General features: G+C 39.1%; 1 protein-coding gene across 1 annotated transcript in view; it reads left to right on the forward strand.

The window, feature by feature from the left end:
- mertka (c-mer proto-oncogene tyrosine kinase a) overlaps window positions 1-23,147 on the forward strand; it is a 122,813-nt gene that overhangs the window by 63,874 nt on the left and 35,792 nt on the right. The window contains exon 8 of the mRNA XM_039738534.1: window positions 11,403-11,533. Within this exon, the coding sequence (XP_039594468.1) occupies window positions 11,403-11,533 (131 nt within the window). The remainder of the gene's footprint in view (window positions 1-11,402; window positions 11,534-23,147) is intronic.

Here is a 23,147-nt window from a genome sequence, read left to right on the forward strand (position 1 = left end):
AAAATAAGAGAAAAAAAAAACAGAGAAGCACATGATGTTTAAAGTAAACTATCCATATTTACTGGAAATAAGCATGGCCTGGGTTTCGTCTTAAATGTCCATGCAGTAACAAAAACACATTAATTTTCATTTTCTGTAAAAGTGGGTTATGGATAAATCCTGAAATTTTAGATGTGCATCTTTATTACTTTTATGACTTCTTCTGTTGAGTCTTTCCATGACAGCCATTCTTCAACTTCATAAATGAGCAAAATATGCTGGACAAGCTCACTGTTCTGGAAATTCATTGATTTTGTACTATAAAGGGGCTTCAGGTAAGGACTGGCACAGCACACAATAGGCAGCCAGGAAGGTTAATAAAATGCCACCAGCGGGTATTATAGTTTATATTTATAGGGTAGTCATAGCTGAAAGGGCACAGAAGTAGAACCAGGGCAATAGAGGACTCTTAATATTTTAATGGAATTTTCCTCAGACTCACAGAAGTTGGCAGGAGAGTGTTTTACAGAATGCATGGCCTTGGTGACCAGGAAACCTGAGGGTTGCCTGCCAATTTAAGATAGCTGTGGAGCTCAACATTGCATAGACTCCAGAGACCAGGATGAAAAGTTCTAGGAAAACTGCCTCAGTTGTTCAAGAGGGTATTTCTGACCCCAGAAGTGTTTACCACCTGGAAAATAGTTTCTGACTGTCTCTGCTGAGGAATTTGTTCAGTATGTCACCAGCCCCTCATAGAGTGCTGAGCCAGGCTGAGACAGCAATAGCAGTGGAACTTGAACTTGAGACCTTAAGATTACAGAACAGCCTTGTCAGCCTATTGCACTTCAAGAATAAGTTTGGTATTTTTCAAGTCAAAGTTATTTCTTTGCAAACATGGTACACTGTATATGCATTTACCGTGCAAAATTATGTACTAAAGTTCAGTGTTTTCTATAAATCTTTGCTTTGCGTCCTCCTCCACCATAACCTGTCAAAAATTTCTGTCTCTGGTTTTCGATGGATCTCGAAGTTTTAGGGTCCCCCGATGCTGAAAACATTGATAACTTGATGAATGGTGTGTGTCTGTGTGCCACAGTTTCGTTAGGATGGTCTAGAGCTAAAACGGCTACACAGAAAAATACCACACTCGAAACTTACAGTAAGCCCGTTCTGAGATGACGATGTGCTGATTAGTTTTTGAGCCAAATTGTGTAAGAGAAAGAGGCGCTCTAGAGGAACCCTCAAATTCTGCAATTGCTATCGCAATGACCTAGTTTATAATCAGAAAAATCAGTATCAGAGTGGCAAATAATTACTGAAATGTTATAGAATAGTTTGGGTAACTTAGTTCCTAGGGTGCAAAGCCTACTGACGCTTACGTCTAAATCTTTTTAAAATACATAGCTTCTCCTGGCATTTTATAATGGAAGTCACTGAGCATGGGGTCCAACCAGAAATCAAAAGCCTAAAAACTTACCAAATATGTCCACTTTGACACAGCAAAACTTTCAGTATAAGAAAACACCCCTTCTGTATTTTTCACACATATTTGTGACACCAAAATGGATTTTTAAATATTCATTTTATCATATATTCTTGTTGCTTATTTTTTTTTTTTAATGTAAGGGTGCATTTTCTGTTTGCTTATATGATAACAGTAACCTTCATGGGAGAGGTTCTCACGTAAATATGGAAGTAAATCAACACATCAGCGAGTATGTGACAGGATCAGTTTAGTGTGATTTTGTCTTTTCAGAGTAAACTAAGACCCAGGAAGTGAAAGGTCATGTTTTTCTTTTGAAAATGATATCTATAAGCTATTTTACAATGCATGTGTAATCTCAAGACACAGATCAATGCTTGATAACTTTCTCAGCTTGGAAAATTAAAGTATTTGGTAAGTTATTAGCTGTTTGTTTTCTGGTGGGGCCCCACACTTCATGACTTCCAGTTGTAAAAACACAAAGAAAGGCAGAAAAAGAGTTGAGGATCCACACCGTATATTGTACACAAAACAGGCAACGAAAGTAATAGCTCCAGAGAACTGTCAGGTTCAGCATCCATATAAGGACAAACTAGGAAGGGAAGGTGATAGGCTTTTATAGTGGCAGGGGAGGAAGAGGCGGATTGCAACCAGAAGTGAGGTCAGTAGGAGGCGTGGCTCGGAATGGAGTGCAGGAACTGGTGGAGTTTTAGGCAGATTTCTCTTCAGGTGATCTGCAGAAGAGGAAGAAGACAGGTTAGTGCACTCAGTGAACCCCTGCCTTTGTTTATGCCCTCGGTTAAGCCCTTAGCCTGCCTCCCAAGAGCACGAGTGTGACACAGTATAAAATTCCAGGACAGGCAATGTACTGTATTTTTTAAAATTTATAGAAAACACTTAATTTTAGAGCACTATTTTGCGTGGCAAATGTTTATGTACTATGTCTGTGGAGAAATAACTTTGACTTGAAAAACAGCAAACTTACCCTTTTAGGAGAACTTCTCTGGCTGAACATTTATTTACATGCAAGCAGGCTTTCCATCTCCTCCTCAACCTTACCCTGTTCATTCCTCCTGTTTTACTCACCTTGGTTTAAGGGCGACTTCTGGCCAATTTAACAGTAAACTTTGAGTCCGGAGGTGAGTCGGACAAAGGTTCAGTCTGGGGGGTGGATGTGATGCCACAGGGTGAAGAAAAAGGCGTGAGAGTGCTTACTTGTGGTACCAACAGGACAGACATGGGTTTATGTTCAGGTAGACCCAGAGACTGTGAGGAATATAGTTTTTATTTTTTAATTTTATATTTTATTAGTAATTTTGCTAGTCCACCTTCTCACACCTTTCCATTTTTTATTAACAAAGCCCATTATCGCTTTAATTGAAAGTTACATTTATATAGCGGTTTTCTAGACACACAAAGCACTTTACATAGACTGTCGAGGAGCCCCTTCAACCACCACCACCACCCGCCTTGATGATGCGACAGCAGCCATTTGTGCACAAACACTGACCACATACTAGCTGTTAGGTGGTGAAGGGGTGAGAAAGATAGTTAGCCAATTACAAACATGGAATGAATAGGGAGACAGCATGGACAAGGTGATGGTGGGCAATTTAGCCAGCATATCAGAGCACATCCTACTGTTTTCAAACGATGCCCAGGGATCTTTTATGACCACAGAGAGTCAGGACCTCGGTTCTCATTCAAAGGACTCATCACTGCATTGGGTCATTAGGATCCACACACAGAACACAGGATATCCGCCTCCTGCTGGCCTCACCAACACCTGTTTCAGCAGCAAGCAAGCTTTCCTGGTTGGTCTCCCATCCAAGAAATGGCCAGACATGCTTATCTTCGGGTGGTTTACCTATTCTGAAGTGCAGGTGGTAAGGCCGCTTTGACCTACTTAGTGTTTATTCTGGGTTTAGGATGACTTATAGGTGCTCCCTATTGTCCACAGCACAATACAATAAAAACAACTTAATAAACATCTGAAACCATGTGTGTTCTATCAAATGGACTTAAAGAGATAGATGTACTGCTTATGCACCATCAAGGATGTTGGATACCTTTTCAAGATGCAAAGTTTGGCTCTCACTTCTCAGCTTCCACCATCAAGTTGTTACCAAATACCTGACTCCTTACTCAAATTCTTTATGAAAGACCCCAATCTTTAATCTTGCAATGTTATTACCCTGAATTGCTATAGTGCATCATCTTTGTGATTTTTTATGTGTGCCTCATATGGATGAGCTCAACAAACATTTTAAGTAATCAGTTTGTTGATTTACACTCACCTAAAGGATTATTAGGAACACCATATTAATACGGTGTTTAACCCCCTTTCGCCTTCAGAACTGCCTTAATTCTACATGGCATTGATTCAACAAGGTGCTGAAAGCATTCTTTAGAAATGTTGTCCCATATTGATAGGATAGCATCTTGCAGTTGATGGAGATTTGTGGGATGCACATCCAGGGCACGAAGCTCCCGTTCCACCACATCCCAAAGATGCTCTATTGGGTTGAGATCTGGTGACTGTGGGGGCCATTTTAGTACAGTGAACTCATTGTCATGTTCAAGAAACCAATTTGAAATGATTCGAGCTTTGTGACATGGTGCATTATCCTGCTGGAAGTAGCCATCAGAGGATGGGTACATGGTGGTCATGAAGGGATGGACATGGTCAGAAACAATGCTCAGGTAGGCCGTGGCATTTAAACGATGCCCAATTGGCACTAAGGGGCCTAATGTGTGCCAAGAAAACATCCCCCACACCATTACACCACCACCACCAGGCTGCACAGTGGTAACAAGGCATGATGGATCCATGTTCTCATTCTGTTTACGCCAAATTCTGACTCTACCATTTGAATGTCTCAACAGAAATCGAGACTCATCAGACCAGGCAACATTTTTCCAGTCTTCAACTGTCAATTTTGGTGAGCTTGTGCAAATTGTAGCCTCTTTTTACTATTTGTAGTGCAGATGAGTGGTACCCGGTGGGGTCTTCTGCTGTTGTAGCCCATCCGCCTCAAGGTTGTGCGTGTTGTGGCTTCACAAATGCTTTGCTGCATACCTCGGTTGTAACGAGTGGTTATTTCAGTCAAAGTTGCTCTTCTATCAACTTGAATCAGTCGGCCCATTCTCCTCTGACCTCTAGCATCAACAAGGCATTTTCGCCCACAGGACTGCCGCATGCTGGATGTTTTTCCCTTTTCACACCATTCTTTGTAAACCCTAGAAATGGTTGTGCGTGAAAATCCCAGTAACTGAGCAGATTGTGAAATACTCAGACCGGCCCGTCTGGCACCAACAACCATGCCACGCTCAAAATTGCTTAAATCACCTTTCTTTCCCATTCTGACATTCAGTTTGGAGTTCAGGAGATTGTCTTGACCAGGACCACACCCCCAAATGCATTGAAGCAACTGCCATGTGATTGGTTGATTAGATAATTGCATTAATGAGAAATTGAACAGGTGTTCCTAATAATCCTCTGGGTGAGTGTATTTCATAGGCAGGCAATCATTTAATTTAGCAACATATCTTTAGTTAAAATTGATGTGTGGTTGATCAGAGAATATGCACCAAGGAAAGGAACGATCGGCTACAAATGCACGGCCAGCACTTTAAGGCACTGAATGCCTGACAACAAGCAATGAGGTAGTATGTTTCAAAAGACATGCCGATTTATCTTTATATTTAATCGTTATTTAATTAATGGTAACAATAATTTTTTACATTTATATAGCACTTTTCTCACTAATCAAAGCAGTTCAGTGGTTGGGTAGCCACTTCAACCACCACTAATGTGTAGCATCTACCTGGATGATGAGATGGCAGCCATTTTTGAGCCAGTACACTCACCACACATTAGCTGTTAGGTGGTGAAGTGGTGAGAGATAGTTAGCTATTAGAGATAGGCGATGATTAGGGATCCAGAATGACTAGGCCATGGTGGGCATCGGGATACAACCTACACTTTTTGAAGGATGCCCAGAGATCTTTTATGACCACAGAGAGTCAGGACCTCGGTTTTACATCTCATCCAAAGGACTGCGCCATTTTTCCAGCATGGTGTCCTCATCACTGCACTGGGGCATTGGGGTCCACATTCAGACAACAGGGTAAGTGCCCCCTCTGCTGGTCTCGCCAACACCTCTTGCAGCAGCAACCCAAGCTTTTCCCTAATGGTCTCCCATCCAAGTACTGGCCAGGCCTGAACTGGCTTAGCTTCAGGTGGATGAGCTCTTCTGTAGTGCAGGTGGTATTTCTGCTAATCACGCTGCCAAAGGTGGTTGTGAAAATCATTTTGATTATGCGGATTTAGGAATGTTGCAGTTTTTATGTTAATTTAGCTAATAATGGAATACACAGCCTTATCTATTTTAAAAATCACTCTCAGTATAAAAAACTATGCAATTTCTGTCTAGAAGGGTGAATTTCTAATCATATAGCCTTGATTTTTCCAATACATAAATGTTTTAGAGTTATTTTTAAATTCCAGATTGTATGTCAATATGTTTTATCTCATCCTGCAAAACATGCCAAGCATTTGTAGTTTCTTGTGTCTTTTTAAAGTTGCTCCAAGTCCAGGACAGGAAATGGAAGTGAGCAATTAGCCACTGGGTAATTGCAGGGCTGGCTCAGGGCACACAAGAGTCTTGTCTGGGGTCTCGGTAGACCACAGGATCGACAACTAAGTGCAGTCTGTGTGTGTGTGTGTGTGTGTGTTTTTACTATGTTGCACGTCTATTGGCATATTCTGCTGATGTTAAATGAAACAGAAGTGAAAGTTTAGTCAGCCATTTTCTGTACAGAACAGCTAAAATTGGGCGGAGTGGTGGCTCTGAGGCTAAGGATCTGCGCTGGTATCCCAAAAGGTTGCTGGTTCGAATCCCTGTCACTGCCAAAATAAATCCTACTCTGCTGGACCCTTGAGCAAGGCCCTTATCTTCAATTGCTCCAGGGGCACTGTACAATGGCTGACCCTGTGCTCTGCCCTCAAGTGGTATACGAAAACTGACAAATTCCTAATACATGTAATTGTATAAGGTGAAATAAAGAACAAAAAAAAAAAACACCTCTTATAGGTTGAAATTCTTTAGTTACAAATTAAGTTAGTCATTACTTTGGACAGTTTGATTTCTTCTTCTTCTTTTTTTTTCAATAAACAATGGAACAATGTCTGCTGCCCAGATGCGGGTCTTCCAAGCGGAAGTGTATTTTAAAAGCCTGATGCGTGCTACGCAGGGGTGTGGTGGTTGGAATTTCCTTTCTATTCCTAGAGGTCCAGAATTTCATGCTGCACTTTGAGCGACATGATTCACTTTGCTTTTCCAAAGTCTGTTTGTCATCTTTTCCTCTATGGATTTTTTACATGTCATCGTCTGTTAAGTAGATATTCAATTTTTTCAAATATAGTTTTAGTTTATATTGTATATTGTGCCTTTATATCAATATCACTTGTGACAGGGCATCGGCTTGAAAGGGGGGCTAGGAGAATTCAGATCAGGACTAATGAGGTTAATCACATGGGTTGGGGTCTGTCGGAGGAGGCCATATTCATGTTCACTGGTTAAGACTTTTTTCTCCAGATAAAAAAAGTCAATTTCAGATTAACTGACAGTCTGGATTAGCAACATTCTGCAGTACATTAAGTCTGATATCCAATACCATTTATACAAGAGCAAAAAGTCAAAACTAAGAAATTGAAAATGACATAAGAATGATCAAATAAAAACACAAGCCACAACACAAGCTAAGAAAGAGCTAAGGCCTTAGCACTTGCCTGAGGCATGCTGGGCTTTTAAACAGGCCTTAGGTAAGCTGTCACCAATTGTGCTCAACATATAGACTAATACAAACATTTGAATTGAGATTTTTACTTAATTAACACATAGTGTCAAATAATGAAAGTGACACAAAATGTATACAAGAAAGCTTAACAAAATAGTTAACAAGAATAAATAAGTAAACTAAAATAGTGGAAACTGATATCAGAGATGGCACAACCATGACAGTAGAGATTTGGGGCAAGATAAGTAAAGAGGGTGGGACCCTCTAACAAAGAGTAGTACTCAGGAATGTAAAGGGACCTGAGGCCACCAGAGGCAGCTCTGAAATGGGGGCGAGGGGCATTCCCAGACCCTGAAATAGTTCTTGGGATTGCCTCAAAGTACCTCCATATAAATGAACACAAGCTTCTCCCCAATGGCTAGAAAGCTTTCGATTCTGGAGTTAAGAGGTGAGATGGCAGAACCTGGCAGAGATTTACTGTGGCTAAGTACATAGAGGAAGTGAGTGAGAACAATGTATTGGGTTCAGCTGCAGCGTATTCTTTAAAATTATTCTTTTACTGTAGCGATTCTCCCACTTACATCATTTTTAACCCATTTTTTGTGTTAAATTACCTTTTTTTGCTTTGCACCCTCCCTCACCATAATCTGTCATCTATGGGTGGAGGAGCGAAAGATTTAGATTTGCCAAAAATCGATTTTCGATGGATCTCGACCTCGACGTTTTAGGGTTCCCAGATACCGAAAACATTGATGTCTCGATGATGGGTGTCTGTGTGTGTATGCATCTGTGTGTCACAGTTTCTTGAGGACAGTCTAGAGCTAAAATGGCTGAACGAAACATAAGCCTGTTATGAGATGACAATTAGTTTTAGTGCTGATTAGTTTTTGAACAAAATTGTGCAAGAGAAAAAGACAAATACCGTCATTCTGCAATTAATTATGAGTTCTTTTTCATCAATTGCTATCATAATGACCTGTTTTATGATCAGAAAGATCAACATCAGAGTGGTAAATAATGACTGAAATGTGGTTTGAGTAACTTGGTTCCAAGGGCGCATAACCTACTGATGCTCACTTCTGAATGTTTTTGTGAAGAGCTTTTTGTTTTTAGCATTTTGTTTCACTGGATAGTGTGTAGGACATCCCCCACTCAACCCACATTTATCTGGACATCCCTTGTGGGGAAGGGACATCTTGTTGATTGTTTTAATTAATTACTAGCATTGCCAAAGGTAAAACTGAAAACCATTAGCAGAGTGATAGCACAAAACAATACAGGTGGGATACAGTGGTGTCCTGTCACAGACTGTGGGATTTTAAAGTTTTATATTGCTAAATTTGCCGTACGGTAAAGCAAACGTTATTTTTTTATTGTGATTTGTTACATATTGCATGCAAAAAGAGTGATAAGTCAACAAGATGAAATTGAGGATCCACAGATTAAAGGACACCTGATTACTGCGTAGTATGGGGAGATGTGAGCATGTTTAGTGAGTCTTTGGTATGAAGGAGATTCCTCACAGGTTTACGTGGGCTGAGCGCCATAAACTGCCATCCTGGGGTACAACTACTGACAGATTTATATATGTTCACTGCCTTTTTGGGTAGCACTCTGTCATCTGTATTGTAAGTTATGAGCATTTCATGGAAAAAGGAAGACTTACAGCAGTCTGTTGAAAAGCTGAGTCAGGCATCACAGACAAATTCAGGATCTGACACTAAGAATCATGATGGGCTGCACTTTACAAGGCAGGAGTGAACTGTAGATGCGGCACTTGTTCTTCACTGTGTAAAAATACCATGGAAGACAGACTTGTATTTTTTAATTCTGTATTTTAATGAAATGTAGCAAAGCGTAACCAGTTCATTGCTTAGCTCAATTTTCTTATGGTAGCAATGCATCTTGAGTTATTGATAAATTGATTATTTCACATTGTAAAATTGGCCACACAGGTAGTTCCTTTTGAAACGCATTGAGTTTCTGTTCACTGCTAGACTTTTAGTGTCTTTTAAAAGAAGCTGTCTGTCAGTCACAGCCATTTATTCTTTTTCTTTTGCATCAGAAAAATTTTGAAATGATATCCAATGCTGATTTATCAGAATCTGCTTACGTTTCGTGTCCTTTGAAATGTGAAAACTTCATTTTAAATGGCACTGCCTGTCTGCTGTAACACTGTGACAGTAGTCCCTCCATTACTTTGTCTCCTAATCAGATGTATTCAAATTTTATGGCAAGAAATGTCAGTTTTACTGACTGTTGATAGTGCCATAAAATGAATTAGTAAAAACTAGTGTTTTACCGCATTCTTACTCTTCTACATATTCTTATCCTGCTTATGAGGACTTTTTACTTTCTCGTATACGAAGTATAGTCGTCCAAAAATCTGATGTTAAGATTTTGAAGAACCTCGACGTTTTTGACCTCCCTGTGTCCGAAAACACTATTTTTGGAATTATGTCTGTGTGTGTGTGTGTGTGTAAACACGATAACTTGAGTACGCTTTCACTTAAGTCATCCAAATTTTGCATCAAGTATTAGGTACAAAACATAGATTTCTATTAACTTTTGGGCTAACCGGAAGTGGTACTGTACCTTTTATTCATGCAGCTGCAGAGTCTGATTTATTCAACTTTACTTTTATAATAATTGTTCGACATATTATTCATTTCATTTTATTCACGTCGTCTCGTCTCTCTATGTACCTGTACAGTGTATAGCAGAGATGACAATAAAGTTGACTTTGACTTTTGGTTCTTTAATGTACATAATATAAAAATATAATCATTGTCTTGCTGTTTACTCCTCAAATAGCCATCCCCATATCTGAGTTTACAAGAAAGTCTAGGAGAGACCACTGCCAATTTTTTAGTTTTTTGTTTTCTTTTCTTTAAGTTCATTTCCCTCCATCCTTTCCCTTTTCAAATTCTCTTTTAAGGCCTTACTTGCCAAAGATCCAGGTCAATACTTTTTACTGAAAGACGTACAATGGAAGACAGTCTGCTTCATCCTTATACTGCATTCACATACTGTGGGAGTATTTCAGAGTTTCCACTTGTGACGTCTCACATTCCCATGTCATTGCATTCATGTGGCTTTCCAGTCGGATTTTGAGAGAACCATAAAGTCACTGTATGATATACTGTACTACTTTCTCCACAGAAAACACAATTAAAGAGAAGCTGTAATTTTTCTCGGGTCCTCCCTGTGTGGAGTTTGCATGTTCTCCCCGTGTCTGTGTGGGTTTCCTCCGGGTACTCCGTTTTCCTCCTACAGTCCAAAGACATGCAGGTTAGGTGCATTGGCGATCCTAAATTGTCCCTAGTGTGTGCTTGGTGTGTGGGCATGTGTGTGTGTGCCCTGCAGTGGGCTGGTGCCCTGCCCGTGGATTGTTTCCTGCCTTGCACCCTGTGTTGGTTGGGATTGGCTCCAGCAGCCCCCCGTGACCCTGTTGTTAGGATATAGCGGGTTGGATAATGGATGGATGGATGTGATTTTTCTGCAAAGTTAAGCATCAAATTAAACACATTAACAGTATCTCACCTCACTCCAGATACAAAAAAAATCACTTCTAGCTGACCAGGCTATTGTTCTTTATTTATATTATTAACTAAAGTGACAGGTCAGCGTTATGTCTCATAAGTCAGAGAGTTCAGGTAGCATTGTTTTTTCTGAATTGTCCAACTTCAAGTTCCCCCTTCCATGTTTGTTCATTGAAAATTTCCTACTGGCAAAGTTGTGTTTCCCATCTGCAAGTGACTGCAGCGTCCGTCTCTCTCTCTCTCTCTCATTATGTGACTTTGACTTGTAGTTTTAACTCATTTCTAATTCCGTGCTTTGAATATATCACGTTATCTTTTAATATTTTGTTACACTGTCAAGAATGGTAATAATGAACCATATCATGCCCTACTTAGAAATATTTTATTTTCAGAAGTATCCGACTAGATGAAATTATCATCAGGGTAATGCTGGAAAATGTCCAGGTTAGCAAAACCTTATTCTGTAACATAGAAATGTTTCACTTTTCTCCACAAAATATATTAAATGCGAGTTAATTTTAAGTACACTCTGAAAATTTAAAGAATGCATGTGAAACTTGGTTTTCTTTTCTAATCTCACTTTGTCCTTCTTGTAGTTCCGACTGGTGCTCCACAGAATGTTACGTTGACGGTCAATGGCTCCTTTCTTGAGGTGACGTGGGAAAGTCCTCGAGCGGATAAGATCAACGGTAACCTGAGTGGCTATGCTGTCCTCATCAATGGCTTGGTAAGTGTGTATCACAAAAACCATTCATATGAAATCCTTGCACTGGTATACATTTTCTGCTAATTTGTGAAAAGTATTCATAGCACCAACTAGTGCTGGGCGATATGACGATATATATCGTGGGGATGATAGAAAAGTGTCTATCGTCCTATTTCTCTTCTATCGTTTCTATCGTTTCTAACCTAATTTTATCAATTACTAAAGAAAATATTGCATTAAATAGGCTATGACAAATGAATGATAATGTCTTGTCGCTATGCAATGCATACTCTACCCTTTATATAAGTGATAATCAAAAATAAAAATGAACTTTTTCGCAAAGAAACTCCATCTTGTGGTTTTGTGACAGTTCAGTTAAATGTCACTTCAAAATAAAGTTGCAAAAAAAAGTATGCAATGATATTTTTGTCAGACTTTTAAGAGAATAACTGGAAACGTACTTTATTGTGGGTGGTATATCGTGATATATATCGTTATTGTGATATAAAATAATCCATATCGTGATATATCATTTTTCCATATCGCCCAGCACTAGCACCTACGCTCAGCAATGTGAGCTTGGAATGACCTTCTGTACTGGGAGAAAAGAACATGTCACTGGGGAGCTTTTTAGTGGGTCTTTTCAGAAACCTTTTGATATGTAATCTCACTAAGCCATTTCAACCATTGTTAACCTTTAAATTAAAAGTAAACATTTAATCAAATATTAATACGAGGAGTGATGACTACTGAGAGCAAAGGAGGACACAAGAGTATAGAAGGGTCACCAGCATTGGCTTCTCATTGTTTTAGAGGTGTTGGGATGCTGATTACCTATTTAAGATTACAATCATTCTTTTTATTTGTATATTTGTGCCTTTTTATTCATTTAGGATTAATAAAATACCTATCTATCTATCTATCTATCTATCTATCTATCTATCTATCTATCTATCTATCTATCTATCTATCATATATTACCTTTCATATCTATCTATCTATCTATCTATCTATCTATCTATCTATCTATCTATCTATCTATCTACAATATACATTGGACATCAACAGTCTTTTAATGCAACCAAGGTATTGAAAGCCTTTTTAAAACTTTTTCTACAAAATGAGCCATTTTTGTTTCACTTTCTGACTTTTTTGTTACAATATCTTTTTAAATGAGAAAAAGGCCTGACTTAATCTGTCCTGATTTTAGATTTTATATTAACACAAGTTGAAATTTCACTAAGGCTGTGTTGACTTCTGGTATCCACTATATACAGGATATACTATATTTATATTTGGGGTTTCGTGCCCTTTTTTTCCCCCAGCCTTTTGTGCATGCCTTTCCAAGGATGCTACAGAGCAGTTCCCGCATATACTTGCGTTTAAGTTCTCCCACGGAAAAGTCGGGGCTTGATTTTGCCGTATAATTTCCGGTATTTTATAATGTCAGTCGTATAAGTCGAATGTGGAAAACTCGCACTATTGGTCCAAGAGATTATGATATGCTAACACCCACCTGAGAGAGTAACCACGGAGATCACTGCCTTTTTTTTCCTATGTGGGTGCGGCAAAGCGCTGTATCAGCATGTGCTTCTAACCTCACTCTCTCTCTATCTCTATTGTGCCTACGTGACCACATGGTAATACCCAAACTATTCCGAAGCAATGTTTGCACTGATTTGTGCTTTTTGTTTCTCACACCCTCATACACCTTTATCGTAAGAGTATCCCTTATCTACAATGGACTGTTCGATCAGAAGAAAATATGAAGCTGGTTTTAAATTAAAAGTCGTTGCAGTGGCAAAAGAAATTGGTAACTGCTCTACTGCAACAAAATTCGATGTATCTGAGAAACTGATGCGAGATTGGTGGAGACAAGAAGATGTAAAACAAAAAAATTAAGTGTCGTAGTTTTGAACGGGTGTATAAGACCTGACTTATACGTGAGTATAAGCGGTAAATACATTTCTGGTAAATACGTTGTTTTTTTTCAGCCGATGGACTGATTGCACTCATTGAGTTTTGCAGTAATGTCACATTTCCAAATCAGCGATGAGTGACAATAGCTTATCAAGCCACAGTAATATTCCTTTTGTGGAACAGCCTAAATCTGGCTTTATTTTACACAACTTCTAGTCACAGGGGATGTCAAACTTGAGGAGTGAAGTTGCTGAAGATGTCAGATGACATAAGTAGATATTGCAGCGCAAGGCAAATTACATGACACTGTGATGAGTTTCCAGCATAGTTTTACATTTCCTAAGTACTGCGGGTTTATTCCTTATTCTGACAGCCAGTAATGTGCTGCCTGACAGAGCTGCTGCTGTACGAATGCTTTACAGGTATGGCGAGTTCAGCCTCAATTGCAGCCCTTTTCTTTTTTTTTCATTTTTCCATTCTGTCATGGTACATAAAACAAGTGACTTCAGTCAGACAAGCCTCTCTTCTGTTTGCATGGTCCAAAAAACACCTTCATTCCTTATTTTTTGTAGCTGTATTATATGTATTTTCTTGGGTGATCGTTACCTTTTGCATGCACAAACTGCCCCAACCATTGGTTTTGGTGGAAATCGAATGCGTTTAATTCTTTTGGGGTGAAAAGCAGACTGGTAGGATTGGGTCTTTGGGAATGTCCGATTACATGAGCACAGTTCATGGAAGCAGACCTCAACTGGCTCTGACTTGCTAAGACTATCTTTATATACAGTGGAACCTCAGGTGACGAACGTCTCGGACCACGCACAAATCGGGTTACGACCAAAAAGTTCGCCAAACTTTTGCATCTGTTCACGATTACACACTCAGGTGACGAACAAGCCAGTTTTCCTTCCGGTTCGTACGTGCCGATGATTTCTGCACGTGTTCAGTCTCTCTCTGTGCAGCGAGCGAGAGAGAGAGAGAGAGTGAGCAAGGGGGGGACAGAGAGAGAGAGACAGAGCGAGAGCACGAGAGAGAGAGAGAGAGAGAGAGAGAGAGAGAGAGAGAGAGAGAGAGAGCGAGAAGGCAGTTAAAGAATCCACTGGGCTTGTTTTTAAAGAGACTGCAAGGTTAGTATTCTCTGTTCAAGGTTTTCTCAGTGTTATTCAATGTTTTTACATTTAGTTTACTATTACACTGTGCATTCTATGTTATAATTAACTATTTTTGTGCTTAAAAATCTTTAAAAAAATATATTTACATACAGCTCTACGGTCCGGAACGGATTCATTGTATTTACATACAATCCTATGGGAGAAATTACTTCAGGTCACAACCAAATCGGGTTGCAACCAGAGTTTTGAAATGAATTATGGTTGTGACCCGAGGTTCCACTGTATAATACACTAACATGGCTGTTCGTTTGTCTGTCAAGGATTTTAAATCACCTGTAGACCGCAAACCGTTTGACCTATTGACCTGAAATTTGGTACACATATACTACGTGAAGTCTACTATCCGCTTTCGGGGTGGTGATTGACCTCTAAGGTTGTTATTCTTTTTATTTTTATTTTATTTTATTGTAGAATCAACTTTCAGCAGTGGCCAGCAGTGTGGCTGTGTGGCGCATGCATGCGGGCCCTGTCTCATCCCTAGCACTTTCGTTGTCACTTCCCCTCCCTCTTCATATCTTAAATCATTCTTAAGGCAGATTGAACAATTAAGTGCCAGCTTAAGTGAAAAATTAAAGAAAACGTACTAAGTAATTGCAACACAAACACTGACTTCATCAGTTTTAACGTGAAAAGATGCCGACGAAATAAGAGAAGAAGCAGGCCACTAGGTTGGAGAAAAGAAGAACTGCTCAGGAAGCAGCAAGCGCATCAACCTCTGAGCAAATGGATGCTAAACGTACAGAGAAAGAGGATGAAGACTAGGAATGCTCAAGTCAAGTGTATTCACTGCACGTTATTGTGCAGTGCACTGTTATTGGTATAAATATAATCTGCGACTGAAAATCAATTAAAACACTGTGTAATGTGACACAGCCTTAAGAGTTGTTTTCTGCTCTACACTCTGGCTCAGAGCTCATTTATTCTAATCCTGAAGCTGAAAGTATAAAACCACAAGAAGAGGAAAGAAACATAAAAACATAAAGAGCCAGCAGTCAAAAGTAAAGTCAGTTTATGAAAATGCTGCACTGGGAGATTTGTTGCTTTGTCTTCCCACTCTTATGACAGCAATAGTCTTGTGATGACAGACACGTGGAGGAGAAATGCTGAGTTCTCTCTTTCCCAAGGTTCAGAGTCAGCGTCCCGCTTCCTTTTTATACCAGTTGATATTTTTGATGCATTTCTGCTTCCTTTAGCATCAACGGGCACGGCACTAGACACAAAGACTTGATTTCTACAAAGCCTTTACAATCGCTCAGTGATCTGCTTCCTCTGCACTCCCTCGATGGACTATGTCTGTGGGACTGTTGGTGTTTTGATTTTTCTACTTGAGTGGAAATAGAAACAATAATCTGCATTTTTCTGTAAAATATAATAAGATTAAATTTAAATGCAGTTACTTCTGTCAGTGTTCATCATGCTGTCACCTTGACCATGCAGGTTGTTTCATCTTCCACATTCACCAAAATAATGTGTTACAAAAAGATTCGCTTGATACAAAGCTAGATAAAATGTGGCTTACTTTCTAAAGTATTGTAATTATTGATTATTTATTCCTAATGTTCTAAGTTCTTAGTGAAATTCTTTGTTTAATTGTATTTAATTTGAGAATGACTATATTCAGTGTAATCAAGCAAAACTTTTTGTAGCTCTGTTGTTAAATTACATTAAAAAATGTTTTCTTAGCTATTGGAGGTTTTCAGTGTTGTTAGCTTTTCCATCTGGAAATGAAATGTCCTTTGTGCTTGCTGTCCATATAAGTTTATCATGCGCTGATGAACTTTAAAAACTTTGCTGCTGCCAAATAATTCAAATTTCTGTTTATAGTAAAGACTTTAGAGATAAGTTTGTATTTTCATTTTTCAACTCTTTTGGTGTATACGTGGAATAGGCAGCCTTCTCACCAGGCATTCTCTCCTTTTCAGTAAAATTGACAGATCCCTCAGATTATTTTAAATGTTTTGATTTACTAATCCTGCTTAATAATTATATTTAGAGAAAAAAAAACTCAATGTCCTACTTTGACAGGCAAAGGGACCCTAAAGAACCAGGAGCAAATGTATATAAAAACGGTAACATTTAAATGAAGCTGTGAACTGAATTCTTCCAATAAATAGCCTGGTTACTTTAAAAATAATAATCTGAACACAATGAAATATACACAATGTTCATCTTGAAGAATAGCCATTTATTACATGCACAGTAAATAAGGATTTTTATGGAGTAAGTAAGCAGGCTTGCACATCTGAGCTGCTGAGTCATTCCAACAACAGGAACTTCTTTATTATGATGATTAAATACTCATAGGGTGGCAAAAATATAATTCTCAGCACCTGTTTACCAAATCATGTGTATGACAAGAGGCATTGTTTTGCTGATGTATACTACGTAGACTTGACACATGTTTGTTAATTCCAGCCTCCATAAAATCATTTTACAGTCCCTTCCATTCAAAGATCCAAGAGGACACTGGGAAAAAGATCTCTCAATTAATATATCAGAAAAGGAGTGGAAAGTAGCAATGCAGAGAATTCACTCGAGCTCCATATGCGCAAAGCATACAATTATACAACTCAAAATTATATATCGAGCACATCTGTCTCGACTAAAACTCTCCAAAATGTTTCCAGGACATGATCCAACCTGCGAACGTTGCAACCAAGCCCCAGCCTCACTGGGTCACATGTTCTGGGCCTGCACCAAATTAACATTATTCTGGACAAAAATTTTTAATTACCTCTCAGACAGTTTTGGACTCACAATCCCTCCTAACCCATTGACAGCTGTGTTTGGGGTTCTTCCAGAGGGGTTTAAAGTGGAGAAAGACAAACAAATTGTGATTGCATTCACTACACTGTTGGCACGCAGACTCATTCTGATAAACTGGAAGAATCCAAACTCTCCTCTTTTAAGTCAGTGGGAAATCGATGTGTTATATTATTTGAAATTGGAAAAAATCAAATACTCAGTTAGAGGATCCGTACAGACTTTTTCAAAACATGGCAGGATCTAATCAGTAATATTTTAAAATAAGTTCATAAAGCACAGAGAATTTATTAATTTAGGTATTTTTACAAGCCTTAAGTTTTAAGCCGTTTGGCTTGCTCTCTCTCTCAGGGGTGGGGATTGATCTGTTCTTAACATAATTTTTCTCTTTGTAAAAACTTGATTGATTTGTATGGATTGTAATAAAATTAATAAAAATAAAAAATTAATAAATAAATAATTCCAGCTTCCATCTGTGGAACTGAGGGTTCAGTTTGTCTAACTTTGGACTGAATATCTAAACTCCTTGAATCGACTTTATAACCCTTTGCAGCTTTATGCAAATCCACAATTCTTGATCACAGATCTTCTGAGAGCTTTTGCTTGTAAGGCATACTTCACACCAGCAGTTGCTTCTTGCGAGAAGCAAACTCAAAATGTTTGGAGTGTTTTTAATTAGTCAAAGAATCTCCAAACCACACCTCCAATCTCGTTTCATTGGCTGGAGTCCATGTGCACCAACTCTTGACTCCAATTAGCTTTTGTTGAATTCATCAGCCTTGGTGTTTACAGACTTTTTCCAACTTACATCTGTGAATTTTTGAATGATGTATTAACAAAAGCATTGCAATACTTTGTGCGTTATTAGAAAGAACAGATTGTGCTTGTTCATTTTTTTTAACTTAGATAAAGATCATACCAAATTTTAAAATAATTTTATACATAAATGAGATTATTTCCAATGGGTGTGCCTTCTTTTTCTTGCCACTTTCATACCACATGATGTTTCTAATGATTTTTATTCACATCATTTACACGATTTAAGCAAGTCAGGGGTAGTCACAGCCTGCTCCAATGGCAGCTAGTTTAGTTTGGATTATTTTTATTATCCACAAGTGGAAATTTGTTTTGAGCCAGTTGTCAACATACAAAAGCACATTCCTACATACATACATACATACATACATACATTTTTAATGACATATTTATACAGTAGACATAAAATAAGAATTCTATAATAGTTACTGATTTCCACAAAATCTACCTATCTATCTATCTATCTATCTATCTATCTATCTGTCTATCTATCTATCTATCTATCTATTAACATTTTGGCATAGAGTATCACCTACTAGAAGGTAAAATTTGTCAAGCATTGAGCCTCGTCCTTTATAATTTTAGCAGCTTTTCCATTTCCTCTTTTATTACATAATTCTTGAAGTCCTACTTGCGATTGTCCACGGAGAGCTGATGGCAATTGAATTTAGTTTATTTTTGTTGGTCACAGAAAGTCTGCTAAAATAAGTATGCTGTCAGTATTACATGTATGCTAGTTGAAATATTCACTTTCCTTATGTCTCTTTGTAATTTGGTGCTCTATTTTCAGTTAAGTTCAAGCTATAGTTTATTAACTTTACATTGAAATATCGGTAGCAAGGTAAAGTAACTTTTAGGCAAGTAAGTTACAATCCCTAGATTACAAAAACCTAATTAATATCAGACAGAAATCCACCCAACAAGAGGGTCTTCAAACAGTCAGAATTTCAAATGGAGGTGGGCAGCTCATTCCACCAGCTAGGAACTACATATGAAAAAGAGTCTGGACTGAGATTTAATACCATGCAGAGGTGACATATCATCAGCATAGCACTGACAAGAGAAACCATGAGACTGAATGATAGGACCCAGTGAGGGGGTTTATAGGGAGAGAGGAGTGGGCCCAGCACCAGTCCTTGGGGCACCCCAAACTTGCCTTGTGCACCCTTGACATTTCTCGTGTCTGGACCACATGGTAGGATCTGCCCAAGAGGTAGGACTCAAACCACCTAAGGGCCGATTTATACTTCACGCTCAGAATGTGTACGCGCCCGCATCATGGCTGCCACGCGTTCCCAGCGTTCATTTCACGCGTCCTCTGAGCAGGTCCTCAGAAATTAACGTGTCGCGTGCGTGAGTTGCAGTACCAGCAAAAAGTCGGGGGGCGTAGTGTGCTAAAAGTCGGCATGTGACGTCAGAGTCTCTGTTTACTATCTTCTACACGTGACAGAAAGCCTCTGTGCTGATCCTACAGGGATCGATGTGCGTGCTTCGCTGTTTGATGAATGGTTCGATGTGATGAAACAAAATGTCGACATACAGATGCATTCGTGGCGCTTTTATATTCAAGCGTCGCATATTCCCGATCGTAATGACACGATGCATTTTAAAAGTCTCACATAACATCTTTGTGCCATCTTTTTTTTTTGCAACTTCACAACAGCAACATAATGTATAGCGCTGTATTTGTGCCACTGAGAAAAAAAATAAAGGACACGGTCAAAACGGTTAATCTCGAATTGTCCACTTTAACCTCGTAGTTTACTTTATCATTAAAGCAGAAGGTCGTAAACGTCATCCCAGTTTTTAATCGCTACGAGCTTCTTGGACCTGACAGCAGCGGCAAGCAGCAATAGATCACCACACTGAACACATGACATGTATGATATTCCAACTCTCTGCACATTTAGAATCTTTAGATTTATACTTGATATCACTTTCATGATGGAATGCATTAAAGTGTGTATGTTACACTTTACATATAATTTAGTTTAAATAATGAATACTGTTAATAATTACACACATGGGGGTGTCACAGTGGCGGAGCGATAGCACTGCTGTCTCACAGGGAGTTATGTTGCTGGTATTTCCTGCTTGTATTCCACACTGTGCTCCAGTTTCCTTCCAAAGATATGCAGATTTGGGGATTTGGTGTCGCTAAAACGACTCTAGTGTATGTGTGTGTTTGTATTCACCTTGCGATAAGCGAGACCTCGTCCAGGGATTGTTTCTCAGTCGTGCCCAATGCTTGCTGGAATGGACACATCCCTGGATTTATGGATTTAATCAATAAACATCCTTTTCAGAGATATTGCGGTAAAGTGTTATCGGAATTTAATGAGTGTTCTAGGCAATTCACTACACAGAGAAGCCGAACCAGTTCTCACCGTGATAATATCTCGCACTGCCACCTGGTGGATTCCTCCAGATTTACGTAAAGTACACACGCAAGTATAAACACTACAGCATGCGTAGCAGGAGCATCCTCTGCAGTATGCGTCGCGTTGCGTGAAGTATAACTCCGGCCTAAGGGCCATCCCAGTGATGTTAAGGTCAAAGAGGATGGCAAGGACGATCTAACAGTTTACTGTGTCAAAGGCAGAGGAGAGATCTAGCACACGTCTTGACATATGGTAGGATCAAGCTATTCTCCAGTATGATTCCCAGATACTTAAAGCTAATAACTTTCAACTTGTTCTTCATTGAGGACCAGTGATTGCACTGGTTCAGCATTCTTCCTAAAATCAATGAGCAGCTCTTTTGTCTTCTTCACATTTAGTCGTACGTTCCACTCCTTGTACCACCTCTGCAGCCTCTTGACATGTTCCTGAAAATGTGCCACATTGTTAGAGATGTCAGTCAAAGTGGTATTATCTGCAAACATGACAACTAAACAACTGCTTTCAGATCCACTCAAGCTGTTAGTAGAGACAGTTGTGCAGTCTAACATCCTCAGCGACTCACTCCGACCAGGCTGCAACCTGCCCAGACATAATGAAATAGGTGGGCCCTGTGCATACCACAGCTGACAACCAAGCAGCATTTGGAAGTGTTAACCATGTAATGCAGAAACAGGGGTAGTGCGTGTTTTGGACCTCGCAAACAGAAGAGAGGCTCGTCTGTCTGATTTCTCATGTTATACCTACCATGACAGAATTGAAAAAAGGGCTAAGACTGCAGTTGTACTTGCTGTACCTGTAAAACTTTCAAACAGCATCGGTGCAGTCGGGCTGCTCATTATTGCGTGTCACAAAAAGGGATGAGCTTTCGATGCTTTAGAAATGTGAAATTCACCAAAATCCATATTGTGGATTGAGCTAGAGCTGTATTCATTATATCAGTTGAACAACGCTTAAGAGAATCTTGTCAATTCTTCATCTTGCAGTAAATCCACACCAAGCGTGCGCTAAATGTACATAATATACTATTCTAACATTTTCCTAATTCAAATTTTGGCACATGGAGGTTTGAGCCTAATTCTAGAGCACTAGGAGCAAAGCAGAAACTAACGCTGGACGACAAAGGATTATTTCCACAGTTCTCATTTAATTTAGATGTATTTGTCCATTGATTTAATAATTGAAGGTCACTGGTAGTGAAAGAGTGGCATTGCCATCTATGCATTGAACAGTGATAGAAGCCTCTGGGGTTGAAGCTCAGTAGGATGGACCATTTATTTACCACCTTGATCATGAGGTTGTGAGTTTCACTCCAAGAACAGCATAATATTCCATGGCAGATGACCATTTCCTTAAAGGTTCTAACAATTGAGCATAATTAGATGTATTTGTAGTTTAGTTAATACTTGTTATTTGATTGTGGGTAATGTTAGTTGTCTATGTAGTTGATACCTCATGGAAGAGAATCGGAGAAAAGCTTTGTGCAGAATTTCAGGCAAAAACAAGGATACAACTAAATAAAACGTCTGAATAAGGAACTGAAAGCTCATCTGACATTTCAGTTAGTCAACTGAATCATTGAGCAATCTCTTATTTGCTCCTGTGTTGGTCTTCTACAGTAACTGCATGACTTCCTTGTAAAAGTTTAAGTTGTCCACAGAGAAGTGGAAGCACTATTTGAATCACTTCTCTCAACTACTTGGTGACGTAGAAAGGGTTCAGGAGTCACGATATTACCTAAGAGTATCAAGAGAATCTGCTGATACGGCAGGCTGCTTCACCACATTTTGAGGACACTGGTTTAGTTCATCATTCTGGCGTTCATGTATGTGAACTATATACAAAGGTCAGAAATTTCTAGTGGAATATCATTTCTCCTTGCACCCCCAGCAGAAATAGCCCTGCTTGTCAAAGTCGATCCCTTTCCCCACTCATTTTTACACAGATGTGTATCTTATTGCATCCATGGCCTCCACAACCTATTTAGCTGTTCTCCATCCTAGCACCGGTGTCACAGGATATGGCAATGTGGGTTACAATTCAGAAATGTCATCTAGACATTTAGAAGTTTGGCATCTCATTTAGACACTTTGAAATGAGTAATAAATGTCTGAAATTCTTGTTGCAATATACTGTGGTTGTTAGAATGCTTGGCCAACAAGACATGAGACCATTTCGTATATTTTTTTAAACCAGACATGCTGCTGATACATTTTTTTTACTTCTTATTACCTAATTAAGTAGTTTCCTTCCCTTTTAACAAAATAAGAAGTTTAGCAATTAAATACCCTTAAAAATCCATTTAAATGGAAACTAACCCAAGTTTGCAGAGGCATGGTTCCTTTTTCAAAAGTCTTATTTTTGCCTGAGGCATCGTCTTTTGCCAAGAGCTGTGACCGTTTTAGTTATGCTAAGCTAACTGCTCCTTCTCTTTAATACTTCCCTGACTTCATGTAATGGAACAGGACAGTCCTCCTGACTTTTCTCTGACCTTCTTGAGTTAGGACGGCTGCCAGGAGTATCTGTTTTTCCATCAGGGGAGTGTCCTCCATGACACACTTCTGG

This window comes from Polypterus senegalus, chromosome 16 (genome assembly GCF_016835505.1).
Source record: "Polypterus senegalus isolate Bchr_013 chromosome 16, ASM1683550v1, whole genome shotgun sequence".
In the NCBI taxonomy this organism is placed as follows: domain Eukaryota; kingdom Metazoa; phylum Chordata; class Cladistia; order Polypteriformes; family Polypteridae; genus Polypterus; species Polypterus senegalus.